The 20,114-nt window shown below is 38.5% G+C and overlaps 2 protein-coding genes across 3 annotated transcripts in view; one reads left to right on the top strand and one right to left on the bottom strand.

Moving 5' to 3' along the window:
* PEAK1 (pseudopodium enriched atypical kinase 1) overlaps positions 1 to 20,114 on the bottom strand; it is a 317,451-nt gene that overhangs the window by 76,166 nt on the left and 221,171 nt on the right. The gene's annotated exons all lie outside the window — the stretch shown is intronic.
* On the top strand, positions 18,696 to 20,025 carry LOC117070340 (zinc finger CCHC domain-containing protein 9-like). The gene has a single exon (XM_033189297.1). It carries the CDS (start codon positions 18,737 to 18,739, stop codon positions 19,550 to 19,552), a length of 816 nt encoding a protein of 271 aa, XP_033045188.1. The 5' UTR covers positions 18,696 to 18,736; the 3' UTR covers positions 19,553 to 20,025.

Raw genomic sequence — 20,114 nt, 5'->3', positions numbered from 1 at the left:
GGTTCTCATCTGCTTAGGAATTACTAGTATAGAGATATTTAGGCTGAAAAGAAAATAGTGAGCTGAGGAGGTGGCCTTGGTGGGTGAACCAGGGAGAAGGGGCTAATTCCTCTCCCCTAACTGAAAACTAACAGCCAAGGTGTGATGACACAGAAGCCAGATAAGGAAATGTCATGAAGGAGAAAGACAATAACTATTTCAAATGCTGCTGAGAGGTAACAGAAAATGAGGACCTACATACATGCCCACTGGACTTGGCAATGTGAGCTCATCAGTGACCTTAGCATGAACTATTTGGTTCAGGTGGGGATGGAAACCAGACTGCAGTAAGTTGAAGAGTGAGGTAACAGAGCAATGGTAGATAACTTTTGGAGAAGAGTAGGCAGGAAGGAGAAGCAAGAAGGAGCTAGGAGGATGGGGGTCCAGAAAGGATTTTCTTATTTTAAGATGGGAGGACCTAGATAATGCTGAATAGTAATACCGGGGAAAGATACAGGCCAGGGTGAGAGGCTGAAAAAACAGGAAAGAGGGAAGAATCACAATACTCAGAATGTTAAAACTGTGCAGGTTGCTAATTCAATTGTGTTTTATGGAAAAAGGAATTGAAGCCTAGAAGAGAAAGTGAGTTTCCTAAGGATGCACAGTAAATAAAAAAGACCCAGAACTGGGACTCAAGGCTACGACTATCTACAATATGTTTTGTTTTTACCTTTTTTGGTAGATATTTTTTTCTTTTGTTGTACATCTCACTGTGGAAACTCAGAAAAGCATAAAGAAAATAGAAACCATTTGTAAACCTATTATTCAGAAGTCACTTCTATTAACAGTTTGGGGGCAGTTCCTGTCAGTCACCAATAATTTAAATTAAAAAATTCCCTGTGTACTTAGCACTGTGCAGCACTGAATACAAAAAAGAAAAAGGCATCCTGGCATAATATCTTGTTAACTAAGTTAAACAGACCTCTGATAAGAGTGGGATTAAGTTTTCTCTTTGTAAGTACTATAATGTATTTGCTTTTTCAAAGACTAGCAGATAATAGTAAAAATGATTCCCCACTTTGAGCAAAAGTAAGTTAATTCAGTCAAAAGATGGCTAAGTTGATTAGCAGCTATCACTTATCAACAGAATAGCCAAATGAGACTCACCAGGAAGACCATTTGATTATGTTAGTGTTGTGTGCACTAGAAACCCATCTTGCATATGACATTCGTTTACAAGTTTGTGTCCATCTGTATTCATCTGGTATAAAACTGAGACATGAACCAAGCAAACACCTTTAGCAAGCACCAGATGGAGCTGCTGTCTAAGCCACAAAACCTTAACTACAAGGGCTTCATTTTAAACACTAATTGTGTTTGGAGACAAAGAGGTGCACTTAAAGACCCTGTCAAAACTATTTTAACCTACAACAGTTTCATAGAGGGGGAAGCTGTACCAGATGCAGGTCTGTCCAAAGAGCAATCCTTGGGTTTTACAGCCTTTGTGAAATGACTTCAATGGCAATCAATAACTAGCATTTCTCTGCTCAACACCAACACGCCCCAAAACGGGAAACTCCAGTCTCCAAAGTTATGCTTGAGAAATAAGAAATGTGTCTCCTGAGGCACTTACACAAGGAAATAAAACAGTCTATCCTGGTGTCTTCTATTTATTTGCCAGAACAGGTCTGATACAGAGCACCCAAATGGAATGTTTGATAAGAAAAGCTTATTTACCTCCACATTCCTTATAATCTCAAAGCAAATCTTCTAGATGAAATAGTCTATGGGAGAGTTTAATGGCTGAAGCTGCCCCTAGGAGGTAGCCAGGATTCCATGATCTAAAATCCTATTTCATATTTGACAGTTTTCAGTACCAAAGCCCTTCAGGCTATAGATGAAGCTATTCAAGAGTGCCCTATTTCACTTCAAGTCATGAAAGCTTTTTAAGAACCTATTACTGTTTTTTATTCTCTGTACTGCCATACAATGACAATAATTAGTTTGCTTGTAGCCCAACAGTTACAGGCATATTTGATACCAAAAAAAAAAAAAAACCCATAAAAATACAAAAAACAACGAACAAATCCACAATGGATTTCAGTCTTGAAATAAACTGGCCAGCAAAAAGAGCTGGAGCTCCTCAAGCTGGATTCAATTTCCGTTAGTGAAGAAAAGGAAAGTATGTAGGTGGGAGATCAAACACCATATATACAGCATTTCCTAAAGGCACCCAAGGAGAATCTGTTAATAATAAAGGAGGATGGAGAATGAACTGCTAAGTTCCTTCTCCAATTCTGTGACTCCCGAAGGCCATCATCTCTCTCCATAAAATCTGTCACACTGCCGTGGAGGCAGAGTCAAGAATTCTCACTGCTGTATGTGGGCTTTTAAGGACATTGTCAGTGAGGATCTATTATTGCCTATGTGTCATCCCACATATTAGTCCATCTCCGGGATGGTAGGGGACAATTTATAAGTCAAGGTTCTCACTAGGCTTTTGTTATAGAACATGTGGGTCACTTAAAAAAAAGGAAAGGAAAATGTGACAACCATACTCACGTCACTGTTCCCAACCTTTCCTTCTTCCACAGTGAAAAATGCTGACCTGACACCTCAACCAGCTGCCAAACCCTTCAGTATATGACTAAAAGGGTGGGGAGAGGAAGTGAAAGCAAAGCTGCAGGAAGAAGTTTTGCAGAAGATAAAACACAGCTTAAATTTGGTACACAAATAGAAATTCCATGAGTAAAAGAGACTTTCTTGAGATCTGACCGAAAAAAAATTATTGTTCCTTGCTATCACAAGAACATGAGGTTCTCCTATCTAAAAAAGAAACCAAGTAAAATCTGCTTAATTTTGGAAACTTAACGAAATCTCCAGAAGCCCATTCAGTTCCAATTGTTCTAACCACAACAGTTTTTCTAACAATTCACTGCGCCTGTCACATGGTAGTCATCTCAGGGTAAGAATCATGTAACAACAAATGCACCCCTGCAAAGCAGCACCTCTCAATTTCAACTCATTTTTAAATTCAAACTCTTTAACAAATCAGTTAACTACTACTACTAATTATTATAAACTTGGTAATATCTAGTTTTAAGATTAGAAGTTCCAAAATGTTCCCTACTTTAGACCTTTACTTAAGAAGGTAAACATCAGAGAAGAGGTTAAAATATTATCTAATAACAGCCAAGACTCCATAGTCTTTTATAGTTTTATTTTATTCAAAAGCTTTTTCTTCTGCTTGGAATGTATTTCCTCTAAGGCTGTTCCATTTGGTGGAACCCTATTTATTCTTCAAGATGCAGTTTAAATTTTACCTCTGTGATGAAGTTTTGCCTAACTTGATTATATCACATTGTTTTGTAATTATGTAAGCCCCCAGAAGGCAGGGCTAAGTGCTTCTCATCTCTATATCTCTTGAATTGTTTGGAATACATTAGATACTAAATAAACGCTTGCTGAGTAAGAATAATTCTAGTTAGCATTTACTACTAAGTACCAGGTCCTTTACCCATAAAAACTCATAATTTGGCCAGGTGTGGTGGCTCATACCTGTAATCCCAACACTATACTTTGGGAGGCCAAAGCAGGCAGATCACCTGAGGTCAGGAGTTTGAGACCAGCCTGGCCAACATTGTGAAACTCTGTCCATACTAAAAATACAAAAATTAGCCAGGCATGGTGGTGCGCGCCTACAGTCCCAGCTACTCAGGAAGCTAAGGCAGGAGAATCATTTGAACCCGGGAGGTGGGAGGCTGCAGTGAGCTGAGATCGTGCTACTGCACTCCAGCCTAGGCAACAGAGCGAGACTCTATCTCAAAAAACAAAACAAAACAAACACCTCATAATTCTCACAAAACTCTATGATAGACACACTATTATTTGCCCTACTTTACTGATGAAGAAACTGAGACTTGCCCAAGGTCACATAGCTAGTAAATGGCAGAGCCAGGATGAACGCATGCATGCATGTATGCATGCATAAATGGTATAGCTTCATGGCATCTGGAGGCTGCTTTAAACATAAACATGGCAGTATCTGAAAGAGAGTCCACACAACAGCAGCAGCAGCAGCACTGTCCACCACAGTGGAATTCCACCATGAATGAAGAAGTGTAAGAAGTAGGCACACCCACACCTTCCCCTCCTCAGCTTTAAGATGGTCAGTCCAGGTGCTCACTGCAGAATAAGCCAGAAGGAAACAAACAGGCATAAACTTAGCTAGTAGGCTGTCTCAAAGTTGTGTTTTTTGTGCTTCAGAGTGTTGAGGAAGTAATATTACGAGACAAATTAAGCATGATCTTTCATCCAGCTCTCCAAGTCAGGAACCGCTCTGATTTGGAGGGGCCACTGAAGTGGCTGGTTGAGAGTGAGTTGGTGAGATGTTGCTATAAGTCACCTTTCTCTGTTCCTCCTCTCCAATGCCCTCAACCTCACAGCCAACTGCCAAGTGAAGAAAGCTGGACTGTAGGCTAAATTAGGGAGTCACAGCTGATTGAGAAGTGAGAAGACAGGGAATAAAAAAGAGACGAAATAAGGGCAGAGCAAGATTCAAATAAGAGAAGGCAGGAAAAAGGAAATTGGGAAGGAAGGAGAAATAAGAAAATAGTTAATGATTCGAAGAAAAATCCCTCTTGAATGTTTATAGCCACATAATCAGAGTGAGCAATGTCATTTGCTACCACTCCTCATTCATTTTTGGAGGCTTTACTGTCTTGTGTTACTTTACATTTGGCAGGAGGTATTATTTTTCCAATTAAATGAAATTTTACCTTTCCCAGCTATAGAAAAGAGTGAACAATACATACTGTAAAACATTTATAATTTAGACTTTTAAAGGGAAAAAGTACTTCTAAATTAATGAAAGTCTGAATTACACAATACTTTGAAGAAATATTGCTAATCAATAAGTTGGAATTATTTTCATAACAGTTGTAAATATATAACTTAAAATGCAGTCAAAGAATACTTCTCACACTGGAATGTGGGATGTGTTTTCAAGGGTTTATGAGTTCTCCCAAAGAGCTGAATATTAAACTGAAAGTAAAGTTTACATCTAAAATAAATTAACGTAAACACAGGCAGGATCGTTGCAATGGCCATATTAACTAAGCACAGCAATATAATTTCCAGGACTACAAATACCTTTCTGTTTCTAATTTGAGCTGGCACCAAGCACACTACTTTAACTGTAAGAAGTAATGAGAAAAGAAAGAGGCTCACTTAATATATAGATGATACAGTTCTACCAAGTAAAGACCAAAATGACATCACGGTGCAACCACTGTGTATTTTACCAACCTTGAATTTTCAATACCCTAGAAAGAAATGTGGTGTAAGAAGAGAGCCAATGGTAATGAAAACTGCAAAATCTAGGGTGGCTGGCAGCCCCTTACCCACATAGTAAGTAGCAATTTAGTTTCAGCAAAACTTCATCTATTGCATTAAATTGTTGTTAATTTGCATTTCATTAGTTTTGCAGGGTTTTTTTTTGTACTTAACTTTCAAATTTGTTTTATAGCTAAATGACAAATATAAGCATAATTTATACCTAACTTTTTTTGTATTTAAGAAAATTATAATAATGTATGTCAACACTGAGAGAGTGCAGTTATATTTTTAAGTTAAAAGAGGTCTATAAATTACTAAAGTTTGAAAAGTAGTGCTTAAAAACAATATTCTCTTATGTTAGGTAAGCATTCCTCTTGTGATCTTATTCACATTACTAATTTGCTAAGAATATGTTAAAGGAGTATAATAACTATCATCAACAAAGGTCTTGTGAAAATGAATTAAGATAAAATATATAAAGTGCCTAACTCGAAGGCTGATTCATAGTAAGCACTTAATAAATATTAGTTCTTTTCTCCTTTATTAAATCTCTATATCCAGCGGAGGCCAGGAAGGGGTATGATTCCTCTAATCCCCTCCACACATACCCACACCCCATCTTGACATACCAACTGGGCACTTGGGAAGCTATTTCTGCGGGAACACTGTTAACTCTGCTTAGGTTAGACTTCAGTTATCATGGATGATTTAACTGAAAGTTTTAGCTGGCTTGTAAACCTATTTAAGACTTACTGCTTCTACAGGGAAAATATACTCCATGTTCTGAGCAAGTGACTTGCAAGGAAACTTCAGCATTCCATCTTGGACTTGTGTTTTGCATCAGTTTCAAGAGATGTTGTCAGATTCTATCAGGAAGGAGTTACTGAGCAATAAGGTAATGTGATACTACTTGTGTTTTAAGAATTCAGGTGGAAATGGAAAGAAAATATTGACAGGAGGCAAGGTGAAAGGTAATGTAGTTGGTTCAACTAGTATAATACTAGACCAGAGAAGGCCCCAAACTAATATAGTGGCAGTGGGAATTAACAAGCAGGGGCTGATTTGAGAGGCTAAATTGAAAATTTTTATCAACCAGTGGGATACTAAGAGTGACTAAAGATGACCCTGAGGTCTGTCTAGATCAAAACCCAGGATCATTTTCCCAGAGGTATACTGAAATGTGGACAATCAAGCCAGCACCAATTGCACTACTTTAACTGTAGAAAATCATGAGACAGATGATGTCTGAAAGGAAATAACAAACATATTCTAAAACCAAGTATGTGATTCAAAATTCTTCCCATTGAGAAATATCCAGATTTTAAATTACTATTTACTTATGTAAACTTGACTCTAAACCTTGACTGCAAGTGGTTTAGTGAGAGAGATAAAGACAATGCAGGAGGCTGAGGGGGATGGGGGGGAAATGAAAAAGGTAAAGTGACAATTCTTTAGTTAGCATTATTTTATTACAGAATAAAGTTAGAAAAATGAGACCTGGGTTTAGTAACCGAAGTGATGAGGCCAGTAATGGACCATGAAGGATGGGAACTGTGACCAGGGCATTCGAGAACTCCAGATGGGCATGAGCACATGACAATAGGTTTCCACAGGACTGTTCTCAAGAAAATAGCAGAAGCTCGGACTCTGGGGAGTTACTGGATATTAACACATAAGGAGGCCACAGTCCGGCAGAGGAAAAACTAAACTATCCCCCAATAAAACTATGTTGGGTCTTAATTCTCCTCATCAGTGAGATACCTACCTGTGGTTTGTATCACTGGACTGCTAAAGTGAGCCCAGACACCTCTCAACGGAAAGTGAGAGGTAGAATGCTAGCCATTCTTGAAGAGGTGCTGGGCCTCTAGACCTTGTGGGTGCCAGAGCACTAGGAGTATTCCATTCCTATCGTAACAACTCACCAATTAGGAGAACCCTCAGAGGCACAAATGAACAACATTCAAGGGCATTACTAATAAGATATGTAAAAATAGACAACTTACTCAAACTCTCCAGGCCGAATGGTCCTTGTATTTTTTTTAAATGAAAAAAAATTTTTTCTTTATATTATACAAGTAATCAGAAAATAAAAATATGCAAAAGGCAAATGAAGAAACCCCCAAATCTTACTATATACTCTTCTGTGTCTTTTTTCTGTACACAGATCAAGGTGTATACGCACAGACACACAGATACATTTCGCAGAATGAACATGCTGTTTGGTAACAAGAGTACCTTTAAAGTCTTTCCCCAAATTTACAATCTATTCAAAACATTATATACATGCAAATTTGGGTTAAAATACCATTTCAAATTATTCAAACACATTTAACAAGAGACAAATGAAGTTGGAGTCAGAGATCTTTAATAACCTGAAACAAAAAGAAGATATATATATATCTTCACATATATATATATCATATAATAAGAAACACCTCTTCTCTATGGATATAGTTAGTTATCTGGCAAGACTACCTATTCCGAATACAGGTGAAAACCAGACAAAGTAGGAAAGCACCTTTTATAGTTTCATTTATAGACTCATTTTATACACAAATTTAATTTGATCAGCTTAAATTAGTTTTATTGATCTTGTTTGTACAGAAATAAAGGTGAATGCTCTACTTATAATTTAATGAATTATAGCTGTCTCTCTCAGGCTGCCTTATTTGTATATACCCTATCCACTTTACTAGGAACCAAATGAGACTCTAATGTTAATTTGTTTGAGTGGAGATATGTGGCGACTGCTCTTTTAAAAAAGGTACCCAAACGTCCTTTCTGCAATTATCCTTTTAAAAAGACTCTATGCCAGGCGTGGTGGCTCACGCCTGTAATCCCAGAACTTTGGGAGGCCGAGGCAGGTGGATCACTTGAGGTCAGGAGTTCGAGACCAGCCTGGTCAACATGGCGAAACCCCGTTTCTACTAAAAATACAAAAATTAGCTGTGCATAGTGGTGCGTGCCTTGTAATTACAGCTACTTGGGAAGCTGAGGTGGGAGAATTACTTGAACCCGGGAGGCAGAGGTTGCACACTGAGCAGAGATTGCACCACTGCACTCCAGCATCTCAAAATAAAATAAAATAAAATAAATAAAATAAAATAAAATAAAATGACTCTCTCACCATCTCTTCTGTGATCTTGTCTATTCTCAAATATTTAAGGGTGGAATAACTTTCCAGAGTTTGCCATATAACATATACTTTATAACCTATATTCCAGAATTATACCTCTTGCTCCTGTTGTCTGAAGCTCCAGACTTTGGCTGCCTACTAGACCTTTCCAAACTCAACTAATTACATCTTTCCTCCAAAACACAGTATGCTCAACCTTTTTCTAGGTACCATAACAGTGAATGGTATCAAAACATTGGCAGACATTCAGACTGGCTCAACTTTTGACTCCTCCTGGTCCTTCTCATGCTATATCCAATCAATTGCCAGGTTTTATCTTTCCTAATCTGTCCTCTCCCTTTGATCCATCTAGCTATAACTTGAGTCCTAGATTTTCAATGCTCTTTGTCTGAAATACTGAGATAGTATATTTTGTATCCTAATTCCTCTAAAATACAGCTCCTTACTACTTTAACTCTTCACAAAGCCATTAATTGTTCTAAGTTGCCTATATAATACATTTAAACTCCTTAGAATAAAATATAATGCTTTTTGTGATCTGCTACTGACTTACCATTTTTTAAAGCAGTCATTATCTCCTCCATGTCCACTCATATAACAATTGTTCAAAATCCTATAGATCTTTTGATTCTCCAGTCAAATTTTAATTCCCCTGTGAAGTCTCACATCTTCCTCTTAGAATTAACTGCTCCCTTCCCCAAATTCCTATCATATGGCATTTGCATACCTTACCCCACCCCCTGACCCCCACAAGTCTTAGCTCCTTGAATGCAGGAGATATATCTTATTCAGTCTTGGCACTGTATGTTTCTTGAACAGATAAATAAATGATGCTCTGCTATCTGGTTTCATAGACCAAAATAACTTAGAAGGAGACAGCAGCATTCAGACAGAAGTGGCAAGTGACAACTACCTGACAGCAAAGGGAGAGAAAGAAAAATACAAGAACCAAACTTAAGAACTGAAAAAGCGGCCGGGCGCGGTGGCTCAAGCCTGTAATCCCAGCACTTTGGGAGGCCGAGACGGGCGGATCACGAGGTCAGAAGATCGAGACCATCCTGGCTAATACGGTGAAACCCTGTCTCTACTTAAAAATACAAAAAAAACTAGCCGGGCGACGAGGCGGGTGCCTGTGGTCCCAGCTACTCAGGAGGCTGAGGCAGGAGAATGGCGTAAACCCGGGAGGCGGAGCTTGCAGTGAGCTGAGATCCGGCCACTGCACTCCAGCCTGGGTGGCAGAGCGAGACTCCGTCTCAAAAAAAAAAAAAAAAAAAAGAACTGAAAAAGCTTTTCCATGTGGGTAAATAGCCCTATATCCCTTAAGGGCTGATATCACCATATTTTAGAATAGCACTGTAATTGATGTTGACACCAATTAGAGTAAGATAGCAAGAAAATGTTAAATTAAGTTCAGTGTTCTGTGTTTAAGAAGGGAAGAAAACGGTAATACCATTCAGGACATAGGCATGGGCAAGGACTTCATGTCTAAAACACCAAAAGCAACAGCAACAAAAGCCAAAATTGACAAATGGGATCTAATTAAACTAAAGAGCTTCTGCACAGCAAAAGAAACTACCATCAGAGTGAACAGGCAACCTACAGAATGGGAGAAAATTTTTGCAATCTACTCATCTGACAAAGGGCTAATATCCAGAACCTACAAAGAACTCAAACAAATTTACAAGAAAAAAACAAACAACCCCATCAAAAAGTGGGCAAAGGATATGAACAGACATTTCTCAAAAGAAGACATTCATACAACCAACAGACACATGAAAAAATGCTCATCATCACTGGCCATCAGAGAAATGCAAATCAAAACCACAATGAGATACCATCTCACACCAGTTAGAATGGCAATCATTAAAAAGTCAGGAAACAACAGGTGCTGGAGAGGATGTGGAGAAATAGGAACACTTTTACACTGTTGGTGGGATTGTAAACTAGTTCAACCATTATGGAAAACAGCATGGCGATTCCTTAAGGATCTAGAACTAGATGTACCATATGACCCAGCCATCCCATTACTGGGTATATACCCAAAGGATTACAAATCATGCTGCTATAAAGACACATGCACATATATGTTTATTGCTGCACTATTCACGATAGCAAAGACTTGGAATCAACCCAAATGTCCATCTGTGACAGACTGGATTAAGAAAATGTGGCACATATACACCATGGAATACTATGCAGCCATAAAAAAGGATGAGTTTGAGTCCTTTGTAGGGACATGGATGCAGCTGGAAACCATCATTCTCAGCAAACTATCGCAAGAACAGAAAACCAAACACCGCATGTTCTCACTCATAGGTGGGAACTGAACAATGAGATCACTTGGACTCGGGAAGGGGAACATCACACACCGGGGCCTATCACGGGGAGCGGGGAGGGGGGAGGGATTGCATTGGGAGTTATACCTGATGTAAATGATGAGTTGATGGTTGCTGATGAGTTGATGGGTGCAGTACACCAACATGGCACAATTATACATATGTAACAAACCTGCATGTTATGCACATGTACCCCATGTACCCTAGAACTTAAAGTATAATAAAAAAAAAGAAGGGAAGAAAACAACTAAAATGTGAAATGTATTTTGAAAAGATTTTCATACAACTTATTTTATTTACTATTAAGTTTATTTAATTATAAAATAATTACTCTTTACAGAAAACTACAAAAATAAAGACAGAGGAAAAAAAAGCACCCTAAATCTTAGTATGCATTTAAAAAACATTTTAAGTCACATAAGTACCAAATGATTATTCAAACTAAAACTATTTTAATGCTTAAGAGTTCAAACCCACAGTTATTCAGAAATTTTGGCTAACTAGAATTCATTCTTTCTTTTTTTTTTTTTTTTTTGAGACGGAGTCTCGCTCTGTCGCCCGCGCTGGAGTGCAGTGGCCGGATCTCAGCTCACTGCAAGCTCCGCCTCCCGGGTTGAAGCCATTCTCCTGCCTCAGCCTCCCGAGTAGCTGGGACTACAGGCGCCCGCTGCCTCGCCCGGCTAGTTTTTTGTATTTTTTAGTAGAGACGGGGTTTCAGCATGTTAGCCAGGATGGTCTCGATCTCCTGACCTCGTGATCCACCCGTCTCGGCCTCCCAAAGTGCTGGGATTACAGGCTTGAGCCACCGCGCCCGGCCGAATTCATTCTTTCAAAGGAACATAGAGAGCTAAAATTTTACTGTATCATTAAAGTTATTAACCCAACTCTTCTGTCTTAACCAGTGACTGGAAAATGATGAGGTGGGGAGGAGATGAGGAAGTGGGGAACAATAATAAAAGATAAAACATAGAAGCTGAGAGAAAAAGAAAGGAACTCAAAATAAATAAAAGGTAGGAGGACAATCAAGTGAGAGGAAGAATAGAAAAACAGAGAAAGCATAATATCTGAGCAGACACATTCAGAAAAAGGACAGCTCTTCTTTCATTTTCCCCTCTCTTGACTTCTTTTGTTCTAATTGACTTCAGGCTGATGTGTGTAACCTTAGATGCATGCTGAATTCCAATGAAGTCCTCCTACATGTATACTTTATACCAAAACAATTTGGTTAAAAGGATTTTAATTGGTGTGCACCATTCCCTGCAATTTCAACATTTTAAAAATGAATAGTCTCACTAAGTACCAGATGGTGACATGTACTAATTAATCAGGCCTATTCAGTGAATGAGCATATTAAAATGAATGCACCTATTAGACATGTGTTGCCGACGCTCCATCCTGAGGAAGTCTCCCCTCGAATGAGTGCCCACGGAAGGTGCAGATTTACTGTGCAATACTCAAAAGTGTCTCCTGCAATTATTTGCAGTAGCAATGCCATCACTCTTGTGTCTCCCTCCAGATCACTCGATATTTCATGCTAAGCAGCTGGTGAGTCTTGCTATCCCTATATAATCTGTTTAACCTCTGTAAGCAAGAGCCAGCTAAATATTGGGTCTACAGCGTTTCTACTAAAGAGAAGGTCTTACAAACTCATCAAGGTCATTTGTTAAATGGACAATCGGTGAGGGACAGATCAAATGAGGCTCTTGATCCAACTCTCTTCCTCCTCAATTTGTCAGTCAGTGAAAGCCTGAGCACTGCTAGCTGAAAGAATAAAACAGTGCAAATGGCAATCCTGCATGACAGGCTGCCATGCTCTGATTTTCCTGAAATGTTGTTAGCATTGGAGATAAAGGTATATAATAACCTACTGGTAGGTCTCAAAATCCTACTAGGTACTCTTTTTTGAATGTGACAGAAATCTTAGAAGTCATTAGTTTTCTTAGCTCCTCATACTCATCACTCTTCTATTTTATACTATCTTGGATCACCATAATTTCTTTTTTTTTTTTTTTTTTTTTTTGAGGCGGAGTCTTGCTCTGTCGCTGGGACTGGAGTGCAGTGGCCGGATCTCAGCTCACTGCAAGCTCCGCCTCCCGGGTTGAAGCCATTCTCCTGCCTCAGCCTCCCGAGTAGCTGGGACTACAGGCGCCCGCTGCCTCGCCCGGCTAGTTTTTGTATTTTTTAGTAGAGACGGGGTTTCAGCATGTTAGCCAGGATGGTCTCGATCTCCTGACCTCGTGATCCACCCGTCTCGGCCTCCCAAAGTGCTGGGATTACAGGCTTGAGCCACCGCGCCCGGCCGAATTCATTCTTTCAAAGGAACATAGAGAGCTAAAATTTTACTGTATCATTAAAGTTATTAACCCAACTCTTCTGTCTTAACCAGTGACTGGAAAATGATGAGGTGGGGAGGAGATGAGGAAGTGGGGAACAATAATAAAAGATAAAACATAGAAGCTGAGAGAAAAAGAAAGGAACTCAAAATAAATAAAAGGTAGGAGGACAATCAAGTGAGAGGAAGAATAGAAAAACAGAGAAAGCATAATATCTGAGCAGACACATTCAGAAAAAGGACAGCTCTTCTTTCATTTTCCCCTCTCTTGACTTCTTTTGTTCTAATTGACTTCAGGCTGATGTGTGTAACCTTAGATGCATGCTGAATTCCAATGAAGTCCTCCTACATGTATACTTTATACCAAAACAATTTGGTTAAAAGGATTTTAATTGGTGTGCACCATTCCCTGCAATTTCAACATTTTAAAAATGAATAGTCTCACTAAGTACCAGATGGTGACATGTACTAATTAATCAGGCCTATTCAGTGAATGAGCATATTAAAATGAATGCACCTATTAGACATGTGTTGCCGACGCTCCATCCTGAGGAAGTCTCCCCTCGAATGAGTGCCCACGGAAGGTGCAGATTTACTGTGCAATACTCAAAAGTGTCTCCTGCAATTATTTGCAGTAGCAATGCCATCACTCTTGTGTCTCCCTCCAGATCACTCGATATTTCATGCTAAGCAGCTGGTGAGTCTTGCTATCCCTATATAATCTGTTTAACCTCTGTAAGCAAGAGCCAGCTAAATATGGGTCTACAGCGTTTCTACTAAAGAGAAGGTCTTACAAACTCATCAAGGTCATTTGTTAAATGGACAATCGGTGAGGGACAGATCAAATGAGGCTCTTGATCCAACTCTCTTCCTCCTCAATTTGTCAGTCAGTGAAAGCCTGAGCACTGCTAGCTGAAAGAATAAAACAGTGCAAATGGCAATCCTGCATGACAGGCTGCCATGCTCTGATTTTCCTGAAATGTTGTTAGCATTGGAGATAAAGGTATATAATAACCTACTGGTAGGTCTCAAAATCCTACTAGGTACTCTTTTTTGAATGTGACAGAAATCTTAGAAGTCATTAGTTTTCTTAGCTCCTCATACTCATCACTCTTCTATTTTATACTATCTTGGATCACCATAATTTCTTTTTTTTTTTTTTTTTTTTTTTGAGGCGGAGTCTTGCTCTGTCGCTGGGACTGGAGTGCAGTGGCCGGATCTCAGCTCACTGCAAGCTCCGCCTCCCAGGTTTACGCCATTCTCCTGCCTCAGCCTCCCGAGTAGCTGGGACTACAGGCGCCCGCCACCTCGCCCGGCTAGTTTTTGTATTTTTTTGGTAGAGACGGGGTTTCACCGTGTTAGCCAGGAGGGTCTCGATCTCCTGACCTCGGATCACCATAATTTCAAATGCATTCTAATAGTAGGAAATTCCCCAAATCTCTCTAAATTTACTGAGAAACACTGGTTTCTTACTTGTTGAAGGCACTGAAAACTGAGCAGCTGATTAGGTAGGGAGACAGCAAGGCATACATAAAACATGGACTTTGGAGAAAAAAGGGGTGTTGTGAGACATGCATGTTATCTGGTACACAGCAAGCACTTACAAATTAACGTTAGAGTTCTCCCCCAAATAATAGCAAATGGTAGGAAAAATAATCAACTTGGAGGGAAGCATCACTGAATAACAGCCTAAATATGATTACTTTTAGAGAAACTGAGAGGTTATAATAGAAAATGTGATTTTTTGGTATACTTTAGAAATTAAAGACAATATACTTTAACCTTCTAAGACAGCTTAATTGATTAATTAACTAATTTACAGACAGGGTCTCACTCTGTCACCCAGGTTGTAGTGCAATGGTGCGATCACGGCTCACTGAAGCCTCGACTTCCCCAGGGTCAGGTGATCCTCTCGCCTCAGCCTCCTGAGTAGCTGGGACTACAGGTGTTCGCCCCATGCCTGGCTATTTTTTTTTTTTTTTTTTTTTTGTAGAGACAGGGTTTTGTCACATTTCCCAGGCTGGTCTCAACTCCTAGGGTCAAGTGATCCACCTGCCTTGGCCCCCCATAGTGCTGGGATTACAGGCATAAGCCACCACGCCCAGACTAAAACAACTTGGAAGACAGAATTTTGAGACATTTGTGCTTGTTTCTGATGCATGGCAATAGATATTGCTTAAAATTAGAATATCACCCAAAAGAAAGCTTAGGGAAGGGTAGCCAATGACAGAAACAGCAAAATTTTTAGTTACCAGAAAAGCCTTCATGACAAAGGCGATTTTATTACTTTCCTTGGGATCTTGCCTAAAAACAAGAGGTGAAATTTAGATACTATTCAAACAGAATTTAATTAATTTGGACATAATTGAAAGTCCAAAATAGCAAGAACATATTCATCAAGAGGTTTCTATGCAATGATTAAATAATCTTTTGAAAGTTTCTGTTACTTTGGTCTAATAATTTTTGGTAGATTTCTGTTACTTTTAAATTTTTGGTTCTACTTTTACTTTTTTTCTACCTTAAATAATATTTTGATACAGTATCTAGCATAGAAATAGGTCTTTATAGGAGTCTTGTGTTCTGAAATAAGATAAAACCCAAGAAAACAAGACATCAAAACCAAGCGTAACTCCTAGCCCAAACATTCAAAAGAAAACATGTAGGGAACTAAGAACTCTGACTAACTGAAAGGAAAGTAATGATTTATAATAATCTAAGTAGATCAAGACAATTTTCAGACTACAGTTGGCCCTTGAACAACATGGGTTTGAAGTGTGCAGTTTAACTTACGTATGGATTTTTTTCAATAAATATATTGGAGAATTTTATGATGATTTGTGACAATTTGATAAAACTCACAGACAAACCATGTAACCTAGAAATATTTAAAAAGTTATGAAAAAGTCAGCTATGTCATGAATACATAAAATATATGTAGATAGTATATTTTATCATTTACTATCATAGAGTATATACAAATCTATTATAAAAAGTTAAAATTTATCAAAACTTAAATATGAGAGAAATGTAAACAAATGTAAAGATATAGTATTAAATCATAACTGTGTAAGTATATGAATAACTGCATACTATAATACATACTATACTATTGTAATAACTTTTGTAGCCACCTCCTATTGCTACTGAGGTAGCTCAAGTATTGTATCTCCTTAAAAGGCCATGTGATGCTAATCATCTCCACATGACCAGTTCATCTCTCCAGTAAATTGTGTATTATAGTAAAAAGTGATCTCTTGAGGTTCTTGTGTATTTATCATATCATGTTTGTTTTTAGTGCAATGCTGTAAACCTTAAATAACACCATGGGACCCATATGAAATGCCACCAGTGATGCTGGAGGTGCTTCCAAGAAGCAGAGAAAAGTCATGACACTTTAAGAAAAAGTTGAATTACTTACTATGTACTGTAGATTGAGGTCTGTAGCTCTAACTGCCCACCACTGCAAGATAAATGAATCTAGTCTAAGGACCAGTATAACAAAAAAGAAAATGAAGTTCATGAGCCATCAATGCAGCAATGCTAGCAGGCATGAAAATCTTGCACTTTTTGAGAAATACCTTTTGGTATCATATTGAAAACAGTATTTATGTGGGTGCAGGATTGCTATAAGAAAGGTATACCTATAGAATACAATATTATTCAAGAAAAAGTGAGGTCATTATATGACAACTTAAAGCAAAGGGAAGGTGAAGGAGCTAGAGAATGTAATGTCAGCAAAGGATGGTTTGATAATTCTAGAAAAAGATTTGGTTAAAAAGAGGTCAAGATAACAGGAGAAGCAGCTTCTGCCAACCAAGAGGCAGCAGATAAATTCCTAGATGCTATTAAGAAAATCCTTGAGGAAGGATATCTGCCTTAGCAGGCTTTTAGTGCAAATGAAAGTGCCCTATTCTGGTGGCGGGGGGCGGTGGGGAGAAGCCATAAAGGACATTTATTTCATCTATTTGTATGGAAGAGAAGTAAGCACCAGGATTTAAGGCAGGAAAGGATAGGCTAACTTGACTGTTTTGCACAAATGTGGTCAGATTTATGATTGGGACTATCCCTATCTATAAAGCTACTTATCCCCAAGTCTTGAAGAGAAATGATAAACCCCAGCTGCTACTCTTGTTTGTACAGCAAGAAGGTCCGAACGAAAGCCTTTTTCTGGATTGGTTCCAGAAATGCTGGAACCAAAATGCTGGTTCCAATGCTTTGTTCCTGAAGTCAGAAAGTACTTTGCCAGTAAGAGACTGCCATTTAAAGTTCATTTGGTATTAGACAACGTCCCTGGCCACCCAGAACACCATAAATTCAACACTGTAGATATCAAAGTGGTCTACTCGCCATCAAACACAATGTCTCTAATTCAGCCTCTATCAGGGGGTCATAGGACCTTTAAGGCTTATCATACAAAGTACCATGTGGAAAGGACTGCCAACGTTGCGAAAGAGAACTCTGATAAGAGAACACAGTGAAAGTCTGGAAGGATTAAACTGTTGAAGATGACATCGTTGTTACAGAAAAAGTTGTGAAAGTCATCAAGCCCAAAACAATAAATTCCTCTGGAAAACTCTGTGTCCACATGTTGTACGTGACTTCACAGGATTTATAACAGAGTTAATTGAAGAAATCATGAAAGAGACTGTGGATATGGCAAAAATGGTGTGGGGTATGTGTGTGTGAAAGATGTCAAGATATGGCTCTTAGCGACATTGAAGAACTAATATACCTCACATCAGAAGAATTTATGGACTTAGAGATGACTGCTTCCAAACCAGCACCAGACAATGAACATGAAGATGTAGAAGAAGCAGTGTCAGAAAACAGACTAAGGTTAGACAATCTAGTAGAAGGATTCTGACAATTCAAGACTGCTTTTGACTTCTTTTACAACATGAACCCTGCTCTATGATACAGGCACTAAACTAAAGCAAACAATGGAAGAAAGATTGGTACTGTATAGAAACATTTTTAGAGAAATAAAAATAGCAAAAAATTTAGACAAATTACAACATATTTCCATAAAGTTACATCAAGTGGGCCTGTCTTTCCTGCCTGTTTCCACCTGCTCAGCCTCTTCTGCGTCTGCTATCCTTGAGATAGCAAAACCAACCAATCCTTCTTCTTCCTCCTCCTCCTCAGACTACTCAACATGAAGACAAATAAGATGAAGGCCTTTATGATACTTTCACTTAATGAATAGTAAATATATTCTCTTCCTTATGATTTTCTTAATAGCATTTTTCTCTAGTTTACTTTCTTGTAAGAATATAGTATATCATACATATAGAATACAAAATAAGGGTTAATCAACTGTTTATGTTATTGGTAAGGCTTATGGTCAACAGTGGTCAGGTTTTGGGGGAGTCAAAAGTTATATGCAGATTTTTGACTGTTGCAGGGGGTTAGCATCCCAGCCCCTACATTGTTCAAGGGTCAATTGTATATTCTAAAATTCACTACTCAATGTATGGTCTGTAGCCCCAGACCTACTGAATCAGAATCTACATTTTTACAAGATGCCCAGGTACTGTATAAACATATTAAAGTTTAAGAAGCACTCTAGAACTCGACTGCTCTGGGGGATTCGTGCGCGGTACCTCTGATGAAATTATGACCAGGTGGGCCCGAGTTAGTACCACATGTAACAAGAGACCCTCCTTGCCTGCAACATCATGGGAGGACATGAAGAAGGGATCCTTTGAGGGAACAAGCCAAAACCTACCAAAGCATAAACAACTTGAAGCCAATAGGCTATCCCTCAAAAATGATGCACCCCAAGCAAAACATAAAAAGAAAAAGAAAAAGGAGTACTTAAATGAAGATGTGAATGGATTCATGGAATACCTAAGACAGAATTCACAGATGGTTCACAATGGGCAAATTGTAGCAACAGACAGTGAGGAAGTAAGGGAAGAAATTGCAGTTGCTTTAAAGAAAGACAGTCGACGGGAAGGAAGAAGATTAAAAAGACAAGCGGCAAAGAAAAATGCAATGGTGTGTTTCCATTGTAGAAAACCTGGTCATGGAATTGCAGATTGCCCTGCCGCCCTTGAAAATCAAGACATGGGCACTGGGCTATGTTACAGGTGTGGGTCCACAGAGCATGAAATAACCAAGTGTAAAGCTAAAGTAGACCCGGCTCTTGGCGAATTTCCTTTTGCAAAATGTTTTGTTTGTGGAGAAGTGGGCCACCTGTCTAGATCTTGTCCGGATAATCCCAAAGGACTCTATGCTGATGGTGGCGGCTGCAAACTCTGTGGCTCTGTGGAACATTTAAAGAAAGATTGCCCTGAAAGTCAGAATTCAGAGCGAATGGTCACAGTAGGTCGCTGGGCAAAGGGAATGAGTGCAGACTATGAAGAAATTTTGGATGTACCTAAACCACAAAAACCCAAAACAAAAATACCTAAAGTTGTTAATTTTTGATAACAACTAGCACTATCATTAGTTACCACCTCATCATTACTTTCTAAACCAGGCCCACTTCACGAGTTAGAGTTGAGCTCCCTTGTAGCCAGGACTATACTGTAGATATCAGTATGATCTGGGTGTGGTTGAAAACAATTTTGTTTATTCTGTCCATCAAATTGTACTTCTACCACTGTTTGGAGAAGATTGAAGAAAAGAATAAGATGATTAAATGGATTCTCTAAAAGAACATATTTTAAGAGACAGAACTTAGACATAACCAAGTAGTTGTATACCTGATTGTAACAATCACCTTTTATAAAAGGAAAATTATGCATAAATGTAAAACACTCCTAAACAAAGGGTATAAATGAATTTTTGGTTATATCATTTTCTTGGCTCAAAGTATCAATTTGTTATTATAATAGAAATTTATAAGTTGCTAGAAAGTCTATGTTTTTAAAATATGGAATAAAAATGCATTTTCTATTGAAAAAAAAAAAAAAAGACGCACTCTACTGAAAAACAGCCAGTTTTATCAAACTGTGAATATAGCATAGTAGCTTCACACTGTACAATT

This window comes from Trachypithecus francoisi, unplaced genomic scaffold (assembly GCF_009764315.1).
Source record: "Trachypithecus francoisi isolate TF-2019V2 unplaced genomic scaffold, Tfra_2.0 Lachesis_group3, whole genome shotgun sequence".
Classification (NCBI taxonomy): domain Eukaryota; kingdom Metazoa; phylum Chordata; class Mammalia; order Primates; family Cercopithecidae; genus Trachypithecus; species Trachypithecus francoisi.
The sequence above is the reverse complement of the archived record's forward strand: the minus strand, read 5'-3'. Positions and strand labels throughout refer to the sequence as shown.

What these genes read in the sequence shown, in the direction of transcription:
- LOC117070340 (XM_033189297.1), top strand. Translation starts at nt 18,737, where the DNA reads ATGACCAGGTGGGCCCGAGTTAGTACCACATGTAACAAGAGACCCTCC.